The following is a 16,234-nucleotide window of genomic DNA, read 5'->3' as shown; positions in this document are numbered from 1 at the left end:
CACAACATCTAATTTTGATATCTCTAGTCGAATGTATAATGCAAATAGCACTTCCAGCATCTTACAAACTTGCCAAATAGGTTTACCGTGATCTCACTACCAAGTGCCTCAGGAATTTGAGTTTGTATAGAGAGAAAACACGGGAATTTTGTTTAGACATTGGTTGTGAATGTAAGAGATGAAGAGTAACCATCAAGAGCACGTCAATCTCATCAAGTATTGATGTTTAATGGGGAATGTGTATGTTGAGATGGGGAGAAGATGTCTGTTGAGAAACAGCAGCATCAGTAAGAGACAACTGCGTATGAGAAGAGCTCGAAAGGGTAGAATGAGTGGCATCGATGGATGACGGATTTTGGAGGTTACTGGAGGGTGGCGGCTGGCGGCTGGCGGCCATTGTCGTATGGGGTGGCGAAGAAAAGGATTGAAGGATGTGTTGGGGTGGTGGGTGGAGGGGGGTGGTGGTTAGGAGTAGCGAAATTAACTTCTTTCCGATATGCTCTCGGCGGTATCCAGGACGTCGTAAGTCGGTGAGAGGAAGAGGAAGATCTCCTAATTAGGGCGATCGTCTGCGAACAAAACGAAGCAGTCGATCTTTTGAAGTAATTGAAAAAGGGAATCTGCGATTTGGTCGAGTGAATGGCGCATTTATACGGGCGCTCCTTTCAAAATAGCATCGCATGGCGAGCCGATGCGAAGCGTTTATCTAAAATCAAAGATGGCTGACTTTATGGTGATTAGTGACGTGCCTGAGCGGGGATTGTTCCTATATCTGGTGCTTGGTTGAGAGTATAGAAGCAGCCGAGTCGGTCTGAATATTGATGCGACTGTGAAATTTGAAGGGCTGAGTCAAGGAATCGCAGCACGGGTCGGATACAGGCAAAAGAGAAAATCAAAGCTATATATAATGTTTCATCTCACGGTATTGTGTACAGGAGATATTATTGATTACCCACCCCCTTCAAACCCTCTGATATTTCTCATCAGGCCTCATTTTCTAAGGCTCGATACCCCTCGCAACCCTTTCGTCTGTTCGCGGCTGCCAGGCGAGGAGAAGCGCAGATCTATATTTCAGAGACGGTTCGAAAATTCATCAGCGAAGAGAGCTGAATGAGTTCTGCGGCCTGCGTGTGCCTGTGCGTGTGCGTGCGTGTGTGAGCTGCCTTTTGAGAAATTTCTGCGGTCTGCCGGTTAGTTCGATTCTCATCAGACAAAGTCAATTCGAATATTCAAATGAGTTTATCTATTTCTCTCTCTCTCCCTTCTTCTGCACTCCATCCCCTTTCCCCCCCCTCAATAATATTTTATTATACATCTCTACCCTTTCTCCAACATCTCAGTCTTCCACCTCCTTTGTTCTACGATTTCCGCTACCTATCCCTCACGCCCATCACCCACCATAACTGCAAACCACGACAGCCCTTTCGTCTGGCCAAAGCTCTTCCTATGGCTTTTTAGATTCCGATAAGCATTCGCCAGCATTCTAATGCATCACTTTTGATGGTTGCGCCACCACACAGCTCACACAGCTCACTCGCATTCAAACTATTCCTATTGGACACAATCTATCACATTTGGTCATCGCATTCAATTTCAACACAGATCACCAGTTACTTTTGGGGTGAATGTAATACCTTCTTATCATTTCTATACAAGTTGAGACTTCTATTATCATTCTTTGAGTTAAGAGCTTTTATTATCATTATTTGGAAATTATAAATGATCATTCAATATTTTTTAAAATGAAAGAACAACAAAAATTTAACTTATAGAAAAATGTAAAAGAGTTGGTGTGAGGAAAAAAAAAATTTGAAGAAACGATGAGGACTCTTCAGCTCCTTGACGTTGAAAAGTTGCATCACTAACATTTCTAGAAGTAGCCAGTTTAATAATAATAGCCTATCTCCAACAAAAGACACTCTAACGAATACGTATTACAAATCCTTGCTGCTCAACAAAGTTGCTCCATTGCAATAATCATAACTCATTCGTACTGATTCATAATTTGTGTCCCCTATTATTGATTCCAAACTTGATCTCTCAGCATTGCAAAACCAACTCACAGCATGATCATTGATCACTTGAAGCGATCCATTTACCAGGTTAGTTGACATGCTAATTCCTTGTTCTTACAGTGCCAAAGGTGACCGGTTCTCCCCAAGCTGAAGCAACCGGTCAGCCGCTACCTTCCAATTCAAGTTCAATTCGGCGACCAGTCAGTTATCCATCCAAGCATTTATTGCTTCACTTCTTTATCAGTATTAGACTGCAATTGTTCATCCATTTTTTGAGTTACAAACTGTGGAAAAATGTTGGAGTCACTAACAATGCAAGACCGCGATAGCTGACAATAGATTGTTCCTTGATCATGTAACTCTCTAGCAGGTCCAGCTAAAGTGGTATCATAAACACTATTTCAGAGGATAGTGCGAGTCCGTAAAGTGTTAACCGTTGTATATGAGGAGGGATTGTGTTCACCAATTCCAGCGTTAAATAATTCAGCAATGATTTCTAATATTATTTGGATAGGTATATGAATACTTTTTCATCCATGTTGTCCCTCTTTATTTATCAAACAATGATTAATTTTTTATTTCCACTGTTTACAGCAATCAATAATACACTTTTTGAATTTATTTCTAAAAAAATGATTTATTCCGATTTGTTTAATTGTGGAAATCTCGCAAAATATAAATCGATAATTGAAATTGAATTTGGATTGAAGTTTCACGCTATTAGTAAGATATGGAAACTGGGATTTTAGAAAATTTCGATTGTGTGATTTGGCCAAAGTTTCCCTAACTTTCCAAGGATTACTATCACTTTGTTCACTTCAAAGAAATTTAGTCGAATTTAGTTACAGTCAGACAGACTTCCATTCACAAAAAAACGATTACATCATCAAAGAACAATAAATTTATAAAAACTAATAGAGTATGCAAAACTCCAATCTATCGATACAAGTTAACACCGTTAACGAATTAGCGGAAAACGGATTCAAATATTAATTCTAATGGAATCTGATAGGCCCAGTGTATATGTAGTTAGTGATGTCAATAAGATTAGGAAGTCACTTTTAGATTAGGACTCATTGATGGAGTGTTCACATACAAGATATTCTATGGAGGAGCACGGAATCAAAAACGGTTGATTTATTTTGAATAAGATTCAAGTTTCAATGCAAAATATAGAACGTTCATTCATATCGATATTGTGGCATAACCGGGTATTTGTAAAGTTTATATATTGAGTAATTAGAAGTGAGATACGGGTGAGTAGCCACTCAGCGAACTAAGTTAGCGAACTTAGGGATCAAACCAGGTAAAGTAGAAATGAAGCCATGAAATCCACAAAAGAAAATGTACTTTACTTACAATTCGGGAAGCCCTCCAATGTGACGGTGGGTTAGTTTCCGATTGCTCGAGTGAAACCGCGATCAGGAAGACTCATTCCCACCTCACACAACAGAAGCGTCTGAGAATAAAACCAAGAAAAGAAAAAAACAAACTGAAAATTTCATCAAGTGCTCTGTTATTGTTAAACATAATTCTGTTTGTGTGAGTATAGAGATGGAAAATATCGTCTGGAACCGGATTCCAGAAGACGCATCCAAATGAGATGTCAGAGTGAGAGTGAGAGAGCACTCTTCTCCCTCTTCTTTCTGACAGGATTAACTTTTTAATATCAAATCGATTCTGTAAGTTTACTAAGGAATCGGGAGCTGAGAGGCCACTTTCGATGATAGAATGGCCACTGCATTGCGATAGATGTAATCGGACGAGTCAACGACCGTAAACAAATTTTATTTCCAATTTTAAATGAAACTGACAAATGTATCGAACGCTTAGGCAGCTTTTTCGGAATTAACTATTGATGGGTTGCTCACAGAATGAACATAACTGGAGGGCAACATATTCTCATAAAATATCCCATGAAAAATATGAACAAATATAATTCAATTAAATGTATGTTCAATTTTCAACTTACTTCCAACTATATACTTACACCAACTCCATGCTTGGATGAGACATAATGATTATAATATTGATTTCCCATTGCATTTTTTCATAATTCCACGAAAAAAACAGGTTTCCATTGATCCTAATGTATTTAATAGATACCAACTTGAGTGGAACAGATGAGAGGTAGAACCTATAGGGTGATTCGCGAAAGAGAAATATAGATTTTAATCTGAGATTCAATCTTGTGAATATGGATTTGAATCAAGATTATAGTTTCTCCCTTTATGTTCAACAATAAATTAGATACCAAGCAATCTTGTGTTGTTCCACATGAAAAAGATCAATGAAAGCTTTTTTAAGATTATGAATCCAAGCAGTTCCATGCAGAGCCGACTATTATTTTTTTATAATCGCTCATATGGACACTGTCCAATTTAATTAGTACAAACGTAATAAATATGCCAATGATTCATAGAAATGTTTGCTAGCAGGATAGGAGTAAGCCGATGCCAGAATTGCTACTGCCAAAAACTGCTCATCCACTGACAATAACAGAGGATTTGAAGAGACCAAAGCCAATGTGAAACATTCGATGAAGAAATAACTTTGTCACATCTTCAAAAGAAGATAGAGTTTGATTACGAAATGAAAACTCTGATTGTCTATAAGTTGAGACCAATTCATGGAAAGATGAACAATACATCAAATAGAGTTCATCTGAAAAGGAAGTCTGTATTTCTTGATTAGTGATTCTTGTTTATGAATTTTGTCCAATAACACATAATATAGAAACTTCATAAAATCAAAGTCATTCTAAAATTGAGTTCTGTAGATCTTCATTAATGATCGGTGTTTATGAATTGTGTGAAGTAGGTTCAACCGGTGAGTTAATCAATTCATCAGTCCTTCAGAGAAGAGAAGAGAATTACAGATTATAGCTAGGAAACTCAGTTTATATTCGACAATCAGCAAGAGAAATGAATCGGACTAATTTTATCGTCTGGAAAACGCTCGACGCACAGAGTTTTCCAGCTTGGCTTGACCTTTTTCCGAGTTTTTCTCGGTGTTCTTTGGCGGTTAATCTGATCTGAAGCACTAATATTCATGCCAGAGATCGATATGACATCGGGCGCGCGGAAAAAATGAAAGCGATAACTGTTTCTGTTTCACGGTGATCACGTTTCTCATACAAATGGGCCTGCACTTTTTTCCAAACCACTGAATTAATCACCTTTGCCAGTCAGTAGAAGGTAGAGGGGTTGTGGTGGATTTTCCCCGACACGGATGACTTGAGGGGGGTGCCAGCAAATCATGACCTGTGAAAAGTGAGTGCGAAAGGGAGAGACAGCCAGATTGAGAGGGAGAAAGAGCACAGTGTGAGATAAACTGGAATAAAGAGTGCTGATAATTATTATGTTGATTGTAAGTTTGTAAAAGACATAATTTATGGAGAAAGAAAGAGGAAAATAATGTGAGAAGCGACAGAGGAAGAGGGAAGGGAGGAGAAAGAGAGGATGGAGAGAATTCGAGTGTGTGTGTTTAAGAAAAAATGAAAGATTGTATGGAATGGAGAGATGGAGTGACAGGGGATGTCAGTAAAAGAGAGAAAGGTGGGACAAGTAACCAAAAGAGCAAGAGAGAGTGATGAAGACATAAAAAAGAGCAATATCAGAGAGATAACGTGAGTGAAGGAGAAACCGAAAGAGGGATGACGAGAAAAAGAATGTGAAGAGTTTAATCGAATGAAAATAACGCCTTCATTTACAGACTTCATTACCAATATCTATGAACTTCTGAAAAAACTGACTGCTTATAATGAGCAGCCGAATAGAAGGATGGATAATGAATTGTTTTTTTTCAAAAGTGTATAACGCGTTCATTGCTACTTGTTCATTTGATATCTACCTCGCATTAGCAGGTTGAAAATTACTTTTTAATTGATGCATTGAGTTCTGACAACTTTCATGTCGATAGCTGCTGACATGCTCTTCGAGGGATTACTGGAATCGACTGGGTAATAAACGGAAGTAATTACGATTGCGTTGAAAACTTGTCGACTATTTGGAATGTGAGCTGAGTTGGATTAACAGTTCAGTTTCAGAAATTGGTTTTTCAATGTCTCCAGTTGAATTTGCTCACCTAATGAGGTGGATCTATAACAATAATTTGAAATTGTTTATCACCTTCGGAGGCAGAATAAGAGTCAAGGTTTTATACGAGAAAAATTTGAAGCGATCATTTCAAAATTGAGCTTTCCATTCTCTTTGCTTATTTTTACTGTTTTTCAATATTTTAGTCTGGATTTTACTTGATACAATTAATTTAATTGTGAATTGTTTCAGTTGTTTTTTCTCAAGAATGAAGCAAGGGCAGTTTTTGTTCAATAATTGTTTCGAATGTTTCAACAACCAATAATGGGAGTTCAGGTTCTTAGTTTAACAAACTAGAAATTAGTATGTTTTTAATTTTTGGCCATAGTCAGTCGCATGGTGCACATGAATGTTTTGATTAAAGTGCCACATAAAATGACAATTACTATTAACTCGGAATATGAATGGTAATTTAGAATCAATATATAAATTAGTTGTTCTTTTCCAAATTATAATTGTGAATTATCAGTGAAGACAAAAAATCAATAAAGGTACGTTATTCTTACGTCTTGTTTGAAAAACTGATCTTGAAAGTCAAGATGAAATTATAATATTCATACTCATGGCTACAATACTTATTAACTAAATTTCGGTCTGGATTTGAATTGTTCAACAAAATCTCGACATAACAATGAGTTTCAAGTTAAGATTCAAACTTGCCTCAGCTGTTCTCAACTTTAAAAGACGAATAAAACTGCTAATTGGAAAAATGTACTTGTTACAAATGGAGTGAATAGAGCCTTGTCGAGAAGACAGCAGTTAAGCTGATGCGGGGAAGGGACAGGAGGGCATTTTATTATGATATTAAGTTGTTGAATTGTTGAAGGTGTTGAGCGAGTGTAACAGGAAGGGTGAGAGAAGGATCAGTGAGCTAGTGTTATCTGGTGGCAGAAGCTGGAACTACGCTGCTCCAAGCACGTTGTCATAGTCAGCTGTGGCTTGGCTTTTGCTCAGTTCTCACAACTCACAACAATCTGCTTCTTGATTTTTTACTGTTTACTCTAAACGCATTGTTTTCCATGAAAAACTGGGTATTCTCACCGTTGATTATGAAAAGCCTATTAGAAAATACTCTCGAGAAAAATTTCGAATGCTAAAGTGGCTGAAAAGTTTAAAATACCTTATGAAATATTGTAATAAGAAATAACTTTTCTGGAGTTTTTTATTTTTACTGGAGTAAGAATTTGAAAATGAATTCCCAATTTTTAATAGAGTATTTAATTCAAGAATGTTTAATTATAGAAAATATCTGATACCCTTGTTATATGTTTATATAAGCTCGACTGGTTTTGCGCATTTATCCCATTCTCAAGGGTCAAAATGAATTATTATTTTGCAGTAAAACTACCACTGAAAATAATTTAAATTCTCTAAATGTAATTTATAATACTTTACTACCGATACTAACATTTTTGTTATGATATTGCACTACACATACTAATAAATCAGGGTTTTCTAAGTATGATAATAGAATATGATATGTATGCACCCTTATGTTATTGTGTTTTATAAACCGAGCAAATATACAATGATAATTTCAACTGAAAGGCCTAAAACTCACGAAAACTGTTATGGATAATGTATACTTAATACTTAATTCACTCGAACTCATATAGTAATATGAATTCTTTTTGTATTTCTTATAGTAAATATGAACTCCATCTCTTGAACTAATCCAAGTGTTCATAATATCCCGTTCTTTGATGTTAGTCTATTGTTTTAATTTTGAACTCTTTATCGCTTTCAGGGAAATACAGAATGCATAATCAATAGGAAGTTGACTTGACCAGCATATATGAAAGCTGATAAATAATCTCTTCTCATTCCTAATTTATTATTTTTATAATCAATATAGTTATTCGGAGATAAATAATATCTAAAAAAAACTGCGTTGATAATGGGTCAACTAGTTCCATTGGCATGCAAGTGATGGAACGCATATTTCAAGGCCACTTCTATCAATAATTTAAACAACAGAGGCAGCCTGATGGAAGGATGTGAACGATAGGACGGATATCCTTATCTACCAGCTGAGTATTTTGAATCGGAACTTGGAAAAAATTGATTTCTATTTTATGGTATCCGAACCGATCTCTCGTGTAATTTATTCGACGCATAAAATGTTCAATTTCCTCTGAAAAATATTCATCATATCGAATAAATTACCACACGTCGTCCAATATTCCGTTAAACCTGGTTTGCTTTTTGATTAATTTCCCAGTTCACATCGATAAGCAACCAATCAAATTTCAAGGATTGATAGTCTGTGTTAGCAATCAATTCTTATTTGGATTTGAGCAATCAATTCTCATTGGATGTGGGGGAACCTAGACCTTATTTGTTATTTATTATAATAGTAATATGTATTCAAAGTAGTCCGTTCCTATAACCTTCACTTATCGTTTCTTAATGATGTAAAGTATATGGAACAATCCTAATTGAATTGATTTTATTTATTCCCCTAGCTCTGTATGCAGCACCACCATGACAGTTTATTCACATAAAACTTCACTAGATGGCATTCACTATGGAATATATTTCATGAATTTCTAGTGTGAAATCAAGTGATTTCCCACTTTTCCTATTTCCCCTACTAAAAAAGTTTCTACATTCTTTCACTTGATTCATTCATCCAATTTGTTTCTCAAGATTTAGATCAAGACGATCTCTCTAACTATTAAATCTCAGTGGAAGAATTTTATTGAATAATAATAGTTGAATATTCAATCGATATGTTTACAGTAAAAAAGTACTTCATATTAAAGTTTATCAATAAGGCTACTCAAAAAAATGAATGATTTTATTGTTTTCTGAGAGAAGTAAATAGTAGCTCAATGTTCAATCGAGAAGGCCAATTGAACAATAAATATAAATTCATCTACATGTGAGTGAAAAGTAGTTTAAAATCAATAATATGATTAACATCCTGCTAATTCTACGCTGATGTTTCAGTTCTATTTTATTCCTCTTAATGAAATCGCGAATAGCTTTGTGAATTCTCTAACATTGAACTATTTCAACACTATACTAGAAAAGCGGTACTAAGAAAATGTGACATTCCTCGAATATACATTTCATTTTATTTTTTGATATTGTTATTTCAAGCACATCGATGACTGGTTGGCGTTAGTCCAGAGTTTGGCGTTTTTTTATCATAGGAGCGCAAACGAAAGAAATTACATTACGAACAGAAAATAGCACATATAAAATATAATTTATTGTGCGCCGTGTAGAAAGAAAAAGGAAAAAATAGTGTGGACAAGGTGAGGAGAGGAAAGAAGATACAAAGACAAGGAAGAAAAATTGAGTGAGGCGGAATGAGGGTGGAGCGGATAATGTATAGAGGCAATGATTATTATTTACTTTTGAGATCTGTAAGATGTCCTCTCGCTTCTTCCTCTATCTTTCTCACATCTTTACCATCTCTCTTTTTTCTCGGGTGTGTGTGTGTGTGTGTGTGTTTGTGTGTGTGTGTGTATGTGTGTCCAATGCTAACTTACGTTCGTTTGGCGCAAGGCCCTTATTTCGATAACAGCTATTTGTCTTGAAATCTCGAAGCTCTATAGCACATAAGTTGAACTCATACCAAGATTTTACATGGTTTTTTCACCTTTTTAAAACAACACAGTGATATAAGCGTGACCCTTTCGATATTCATCCCAGTTACCATACAAACGAACATTTACACAAAGACAGATAGAGGAAGAGTGAGACTAGAGGAAGAAAGAAATAGAAGAATACATAAGGAGCGAAAAAATTGGCATGTGTGTCGGGTTTATCAGTGACCCAGTAAGATTGTGATAGAATCAAAATTTAGAGAATGAATTGAGAGGATGAGTATCCTTTCTACATTCTTCGTCTGAATTATGGAAAAATAAGATGTTTCGAAATTATAAAAACTCACATTGGAGTCACACATTTTAAATTTATGACGCGCCGAATGTGAACAACTCAGAGATTGAAAGGATCACAAGTGCAATTCCTAAACTATAGTTTCCGAACCTGATACAATTATGAGAAAAAAATATAAAAAAAATATATAATGCTCAGAAATTATCATTTTCATACAATCAATCAAGTCTAGGACATCCTACAACAATTATGAGATTTGTTTGGAATTCTACTATTAAAAAAATATAGCTGATACTGCGTGATTAACGCATCAATACTCTTATTCTGATCTGAGTGTAAGGTTCTAGTTATGATTACCTAAAGAATTTCCTCACAAATAATGTGAAATATTAGTAACTATCTCCCCGGTAAGATTTTTGAGTAGTTGGGAGTATTTTAAGAGAAACTAAAATGTGAATTGATTTTTAAAGGAATCAACGACTTCCTGTGTGTTATAATTCCAAGTAAAATTAAAAATCAATTCAGCTTAATTCTGATGCTGAATTCCCAATGAACTCCCAATGAAGAATGCGTGGGAAGACTTGATAAAAACAGATTCGGTATAGCACACTACTGAATAGGCTTTACAATGGGACATTAAGATTCGCTTTGAAATTTTAGTAAGGAGAATTCGTGACGAATAAAATTATTACAATTTTAACTACGACTAGTAATATTGAGATTATAATAATAACTTACTGGTAATTATTGTCACTGATTCGCTATTCTCATATGAGAGCCAGTTTTTCAATGATTTTAGAATCTTCGCAGATTTTATGATTTTTAACCAATTCCAAGCCTTACGGCAATCATTGTCATTGTTCTTATTGGTTTTTGTATTTTTCCCTTCTTTGAGAAACAAGTCGTATATTTGAATCTCATATGTAGAAACCAAGTGAGAATGAGATCTGGAATTTTTTTCCAAAATCAAATAAAACAATCAAAGAATATTATTAGATCCAATAACAATATATTTCTCTTTCAATTTATGTTGATCTCTGTTGATTTCTGTAGGATGAGTCGGTAAAGTATTATAATGGGAATCTAGGAAAATACAACGACTCTTCAATGAATTTGGTTAATAAGTTGTTTATGATTTTCGAAGATGATTTAGACTGTCAATATGACATTTTTTCAGAACCAGAATAATTCCTGTTTCCAATAATAATTGTATACGTGCATTATTCGTTCATAAAGATTTACAAGACTAAGAAGATAGATTCAGTTTCTAATATTCCACAATCTTCTTCCAACTGTTCAAAGATTTCTTCGAAAGAAAATAAGTTCCTCAAAATTCTGCAAAAAACAATTACATGAGGAGCAGAGTTCGGAACTAGACACTGAATAGGAAAAAGGTCTCTTTAGATCTTTTTGTTTTTATAATCGATTTCGTTGTAATAGATATACAAATTAATTAGGTACTGTACTGAAGAAAAAATTATAATATCTTCATGATTTTTCGAATGATTCGATTTACATTCAACATAATTATTTTGAACCATTAACTGGTTCAATTACAGTAAATTCTATTCATCTGTAAGTAGATTAGGATTTCACAAATACTTTAAATAAATGTCTTTGATTCCAATTCATAAGTTAGCCAATACGAGTAAATATTCATTGAAGATTTTGACTTAGAAAAATTACTTTACTTTAAATTGATTGATCAACAAATTCTTTCAAGTCATTCGTTGTATTCAAGTCAAACTTTTCACTGGAGACTATCCAAAATACCGAAATCGTAATTTCAATAGCAAAAGCTAGAATTTTAGGGTCGATCATAGAAAAATGGTTATTTACAAAATGAAAATTCGAAAAATATTAGATTCTTTTTTTTTGTGTAGATATTGACAATTAATTTGATGGCAGAAGGTTGTATTCAATTCTGAAATACAATTGAAATCAGAGTCTGATAAGTTTACATGCTTAAATAAACCTTAAATCGCTCTCAAATATCTATTAAAGTTGATGTGGACAACGCAATTGATAATGTAGTGAAACGAAATTGATATTTTCTTTAAATAATTTATTCAAGAAGTATCATCATATTGATGATAAAAGAAATTATATTTATGTATATGATCGACCAAGATATTAAAAAACTATCTGCGCTTACCTAGCAGAATCACAGCGAAAATATTATTATGTTTCATGAAATATATTTCAGTTGTCGTCAAATTCTTCGGCAGCTCAGTTTTCTTCTCAAATGTGAGACTTGTGAAAAGATTTCCGTGATTTCCCACTTTTCCATGACGAACCATCTTCAAAAAGGCGATTTTCTTCCCAAAGATTATGTCCCAGAAATCGATTAGCGAATTTTCATGTCAGTCTCAAATATTATATAATTCAAAGTAGTATGAAATGTTTTGAATTTATTTTTAAATAGCTTCAAAATCATCAAGTTGATAAAATTGAGTAAAGCTTTCTTCAAAGTAAGAAAACATATTTAAGATTGAATTAAGACTATTTTCTTATAGTATTGACTAGTATTTCGATATGTAATTCATATGTATACTCAAATTTCTTAGATGTTGATCGTTGATTAATTTATTCATAAAATAAATTGAAATTCAGATAAAATAATCGAATAAGATCAAGCAGTTTCTACTCAAGTTCAAGTTCAAGCGCATGTTATGGAATAGAATAATAATATATTATATTACTTAATTTGAATGTGAGAAAAATTCAATTAAATTGATAGAACGTGCAGGAAAGCGTAAAATTTGCATCCTCGATTGATTAAATTTTATTTTAAATTTGTTTCGAGAAATTTCAAGTTGTCATCCTTCGCTTTTTCTTGATTCTTCGTTAGTTTCCAATGACAGACGAAATTTTGCGAGATTGTTCCGGTTCTTCATAAGTCACGTCGATAATTCTGTCAGAATTTGAAGCTGAATCCAGGAATATTTTACGTTGAATGTAGTATTAATTTCGATTTGTAAGAGGAATATGTTGAACAATACGGAAAATATTAGGCCTAACATTCCTCTCTTCGTTGTGAAGGAGAGTACGGCCTCAATGTCATATATCACGCACTCACACATTAAGTTAAAACGTTCCAGTTAATGTCATTGAAATAATATAGTTAACTGTAAATTATCAATGATAGTCTTTTTCAAAAAAACTCATTTATTTGATGGAGAAGCGAAGTATTAGGCCTAGTATTCAGGTATTGTTTTCTTCACGATAAACAAAGATTCACCGCTAAGTCCAGTTTTGAAATTATTATCACAAAAAATGTTTAATATTTGTATCACAAAAGTGTTCCATGTACAGCAAACCTCTGCATATGTACACAGGAATTATTAAATTTTGTTTGATCACATGTTACGCACATTTGTCCGAGGTTACATAAACTACACTCCAGCGCGAACATGTACAGAGCAACTTGAAATACTTGTCTTTCACTTCCATCAAGTTCAATGACAACACCAAGTATGTTCTTCTAACTCTCAATAGTTCTTGTGAGATGAGTTATCACTATTCCAGTTGTAGGCTCAACGGATTTTCAGGCGTGATCCTCTAGCAATAAGTCACTCTGCGTATTATGCACCATAATCTCGATTAATCTAATTAAAACTTGACAATAAAAGCTTTATAAAAACGTTATTTAATCAGAGTTTTGAATTGTATATGTCTGAAATAAATGACAGTAAAGATTTGAAAGTGAAATATAACTAAAGTTTCTGAATCATTCAAAAGTTTGACATTTCTCATGAAATTTTGAATCTAAAGATTGATTTCAATGAACAAATAGTCAGTTAGATGTAATATTGATAGAAATATTTGATCTTCAAATTGGATTTATATATAGAAAGATATCCATCGCAAATTTTATAGTTAAAGGCAAATTCAATGTCATTCGAAAATTGTAAGTTAACATTAATCAAATTTAAATTATTTCTTGATAAAAAAGTAATCAATAATAATGTTGAAGCATTTTAAATTGATTGATGCAGACTTGAGACTTGCAGGTTGAGAGGATGTATATGACATCAGAGAAGTATTCATTTTGATAATTTTGTCAGTCGTGGACAAGTTTGAAGTTTTGTCGAAGTTGCAGATGAACTGTCATCCGGTTCAGCAAGTCCGTATAACTTATAGATCACACACTGGCGCGAGCATAATAACTAAGTCAACTTATGATTGGACTCACGATCACGATGAAAAAGCGAAGAAGTAGAACTTGAAATATGCTATGTGATAGAATATGAAAATCACTTGGAATATCAACAAGATCGGAGCCGAATCGGAGCCGAATAGTTTAGCGGCCCGTTAAATCTTGAAAATCTCGGATGCAAGTTTTACGACTGAAGTTGAACGAGGGAGAGCTATAAGGTAAATGATAATTTGTAGAGTGCGACTCACCTGCTGCCAAAATTGCGCCAACAGGTAGATTCTTTCTTTCTTGAAAAGCCAGTCCATGGACTGCATGGCTTGAATATCCATCACTTCATAGCTCAAAGTCGGCGCCCGAGGCAATGTCGCATGGCTCTAGGGGGCCTACAGGGCCTACCAAGGCTGGCCCAAAGCACCAAGCCTGGTCTCCAACACACATTAAACAACTTTAATCAGATTTAACGCACTTTGTTTGTTTTCAGATGATGTTCGGCTCCGAGTAACAACAAGTCGTGACACTATCGTTGAGTTTTCGGCGTGAAAGTTTGTTGAAGTGTGTAATAAGTGATGAAACTAGTGGAAAACGTCCGAGGTGATGAGTGTTGAGGGTGTCCGAGCTTGTGGCAGTCGGTGAGTCGCAGGTTATCACAGAAAGTCGATGCAAGTTAGAGCTCGGCAAGTCGGCGGCACGCAGCGAAGAGCACGGCCAACTGATCTCGAAACGCGCTACGCAGTGACTGACGACTGAGCAGCCGTGCGCCTTCAGCCGAGAGGCCCATCACCTCCCGGTCGGCGCTGCCATCTAGCGGCAGTCTGTCCAAGCTACTCCCCTCCACCGGCTTTGGGGGCGGAAAAAATCGAACCGGCGCAAACTCGGCTACGCGCAATTTTCGGACCCTGAGGTGCGCATTGCATTTTTACGACTCTTGCCGCCTCCCGCAGCCTGCGCGCTACTGCACCCTCTCTGACCCCCACCCCCCACACCCAACACGTGTCCTCTCCAAGAAAAAGACGTCGCCGTCACCGTGTCGTCCTCTTACCTGTCGCTCCTTCCTAACCTTCTTTTCCTTCTTCTTCGCCTGCTTCCCGCACTTCGACCTGCTCGCTCTCTACTGTGTTTACAAACTGTCGCTCGCCTATCCTGCACAGCACGAAACAACAAAATCTTTCTCAAACCGTCTACGCCACTGGAGTTTTAACAACTAGGTTAATGAAACTAGTACTGTCTTAGATAGATAGATAGATAATTGCCTTTATTTATCGCACTTTAAATTATTGTAAGTGCTGTGGGCTAAGTTGAGGCAATAAGAGCCCCCTCTTCTACTTAACCCAAAAAATGGGTTAGGAGTTGTGACACTTTGTGTAACTTTGGTGGTTACTTAGCCTACAATATTTTCATAATAGCATACAGAAACCAAGAAAATCAAGTGACCTGCTCTACACATATCTTGAAAATGAATGATTTCCAGTTTTCTTGAAAATTTGTAAGATACTCAACAATTCCGGTTCTGAAATAATCGAACAATAACTGAGTCAAGTAACTGAGTTAAGTAACTGAGTCATTTAAAATCTTGAAGGCCACAGTCTACAGTCCAAATAGAATTATTCCATGAGTCCAGGCAAAGAATTGGTCGTTCACTATCAGCTTAAAAAATCTCATCAATGTTGATTTCCTTTCTAATTGTGTCTATTGTTTTCAAGAACTGGTTCTTCAGGTGGACTGAGGGCTAAAGAACTCCCCCGGTCATATTTTTAATAGATCTTGCCAACACACGCAAACGTAGACTACACACAACAGCACCTGTCTCCCTATACCTCCTATTTCCTGCAACCACTGGCTCGGAACCGTTTCCAGGCTAGATCGACTCCAATTTTTCAATTAATACATCAACCGAGAGTATTATTTCCTCTCACAACTGAACTGGAATAAACTGAACAATTACAATGTACTGTCACACACCACTTCACTCAACCCATTCAGCAATCATCCGTTTTCTCATTGAACGCAGCCTTAGCCCGTTTAAACGCGATGGTAAACGAAAATTGTCTCTCTACTCATAATTATCTAATATTCGGGCTTCAGGTTCAAGGGTAGATCACGATTGGTTCAAA

At 35.5% G+C, this 16,234-nt stretch overlaps 1 protein-coding gene across 1 annotated transcript in view; it reads right to left on the bottom strand.

Moving 5' to 3' along the window:
• The window catches only part of LOC111062854 (homeobox protein cut), a 92,679-nt gene extending 77,791 nt beyond the window's left edge, over positions 1-14,888 (bottom strand). The window contains exon 1 of the mRNA XM_039441460.1: positions 14,372-14,888. Coding sequence (XP_039297394.1) covers positions 14,372-14,452 — 81 coding nt within the window. The 5' untranslated portion in view covers positions 14,453-14,888. The remainder of the gene's footprint in view (positions 1-14,371) is intronic.
• Positions 14,889-16,234: the final 1,346 nt, after the last annotated feature.

This window comes from Nilaparvata lugens, chromosome X (assembly GCF_014356525.2).
Source record: "Nilaparvata lugens isolate BPH chromosome X, ASM1435652v1, whole genome shotgun sequence".
Taxonomy (NCBI): Eukaryota; Metazoa; Arthropoda; class Insecta; order Hemiptera; family Delphacidae; genus Nilaparvata; species Nilaparvata lugens.
Note: the sequence above shows the minus strand (reverse complement) of the source record. Positions and strands in the feature narration are given on the sequence as shown.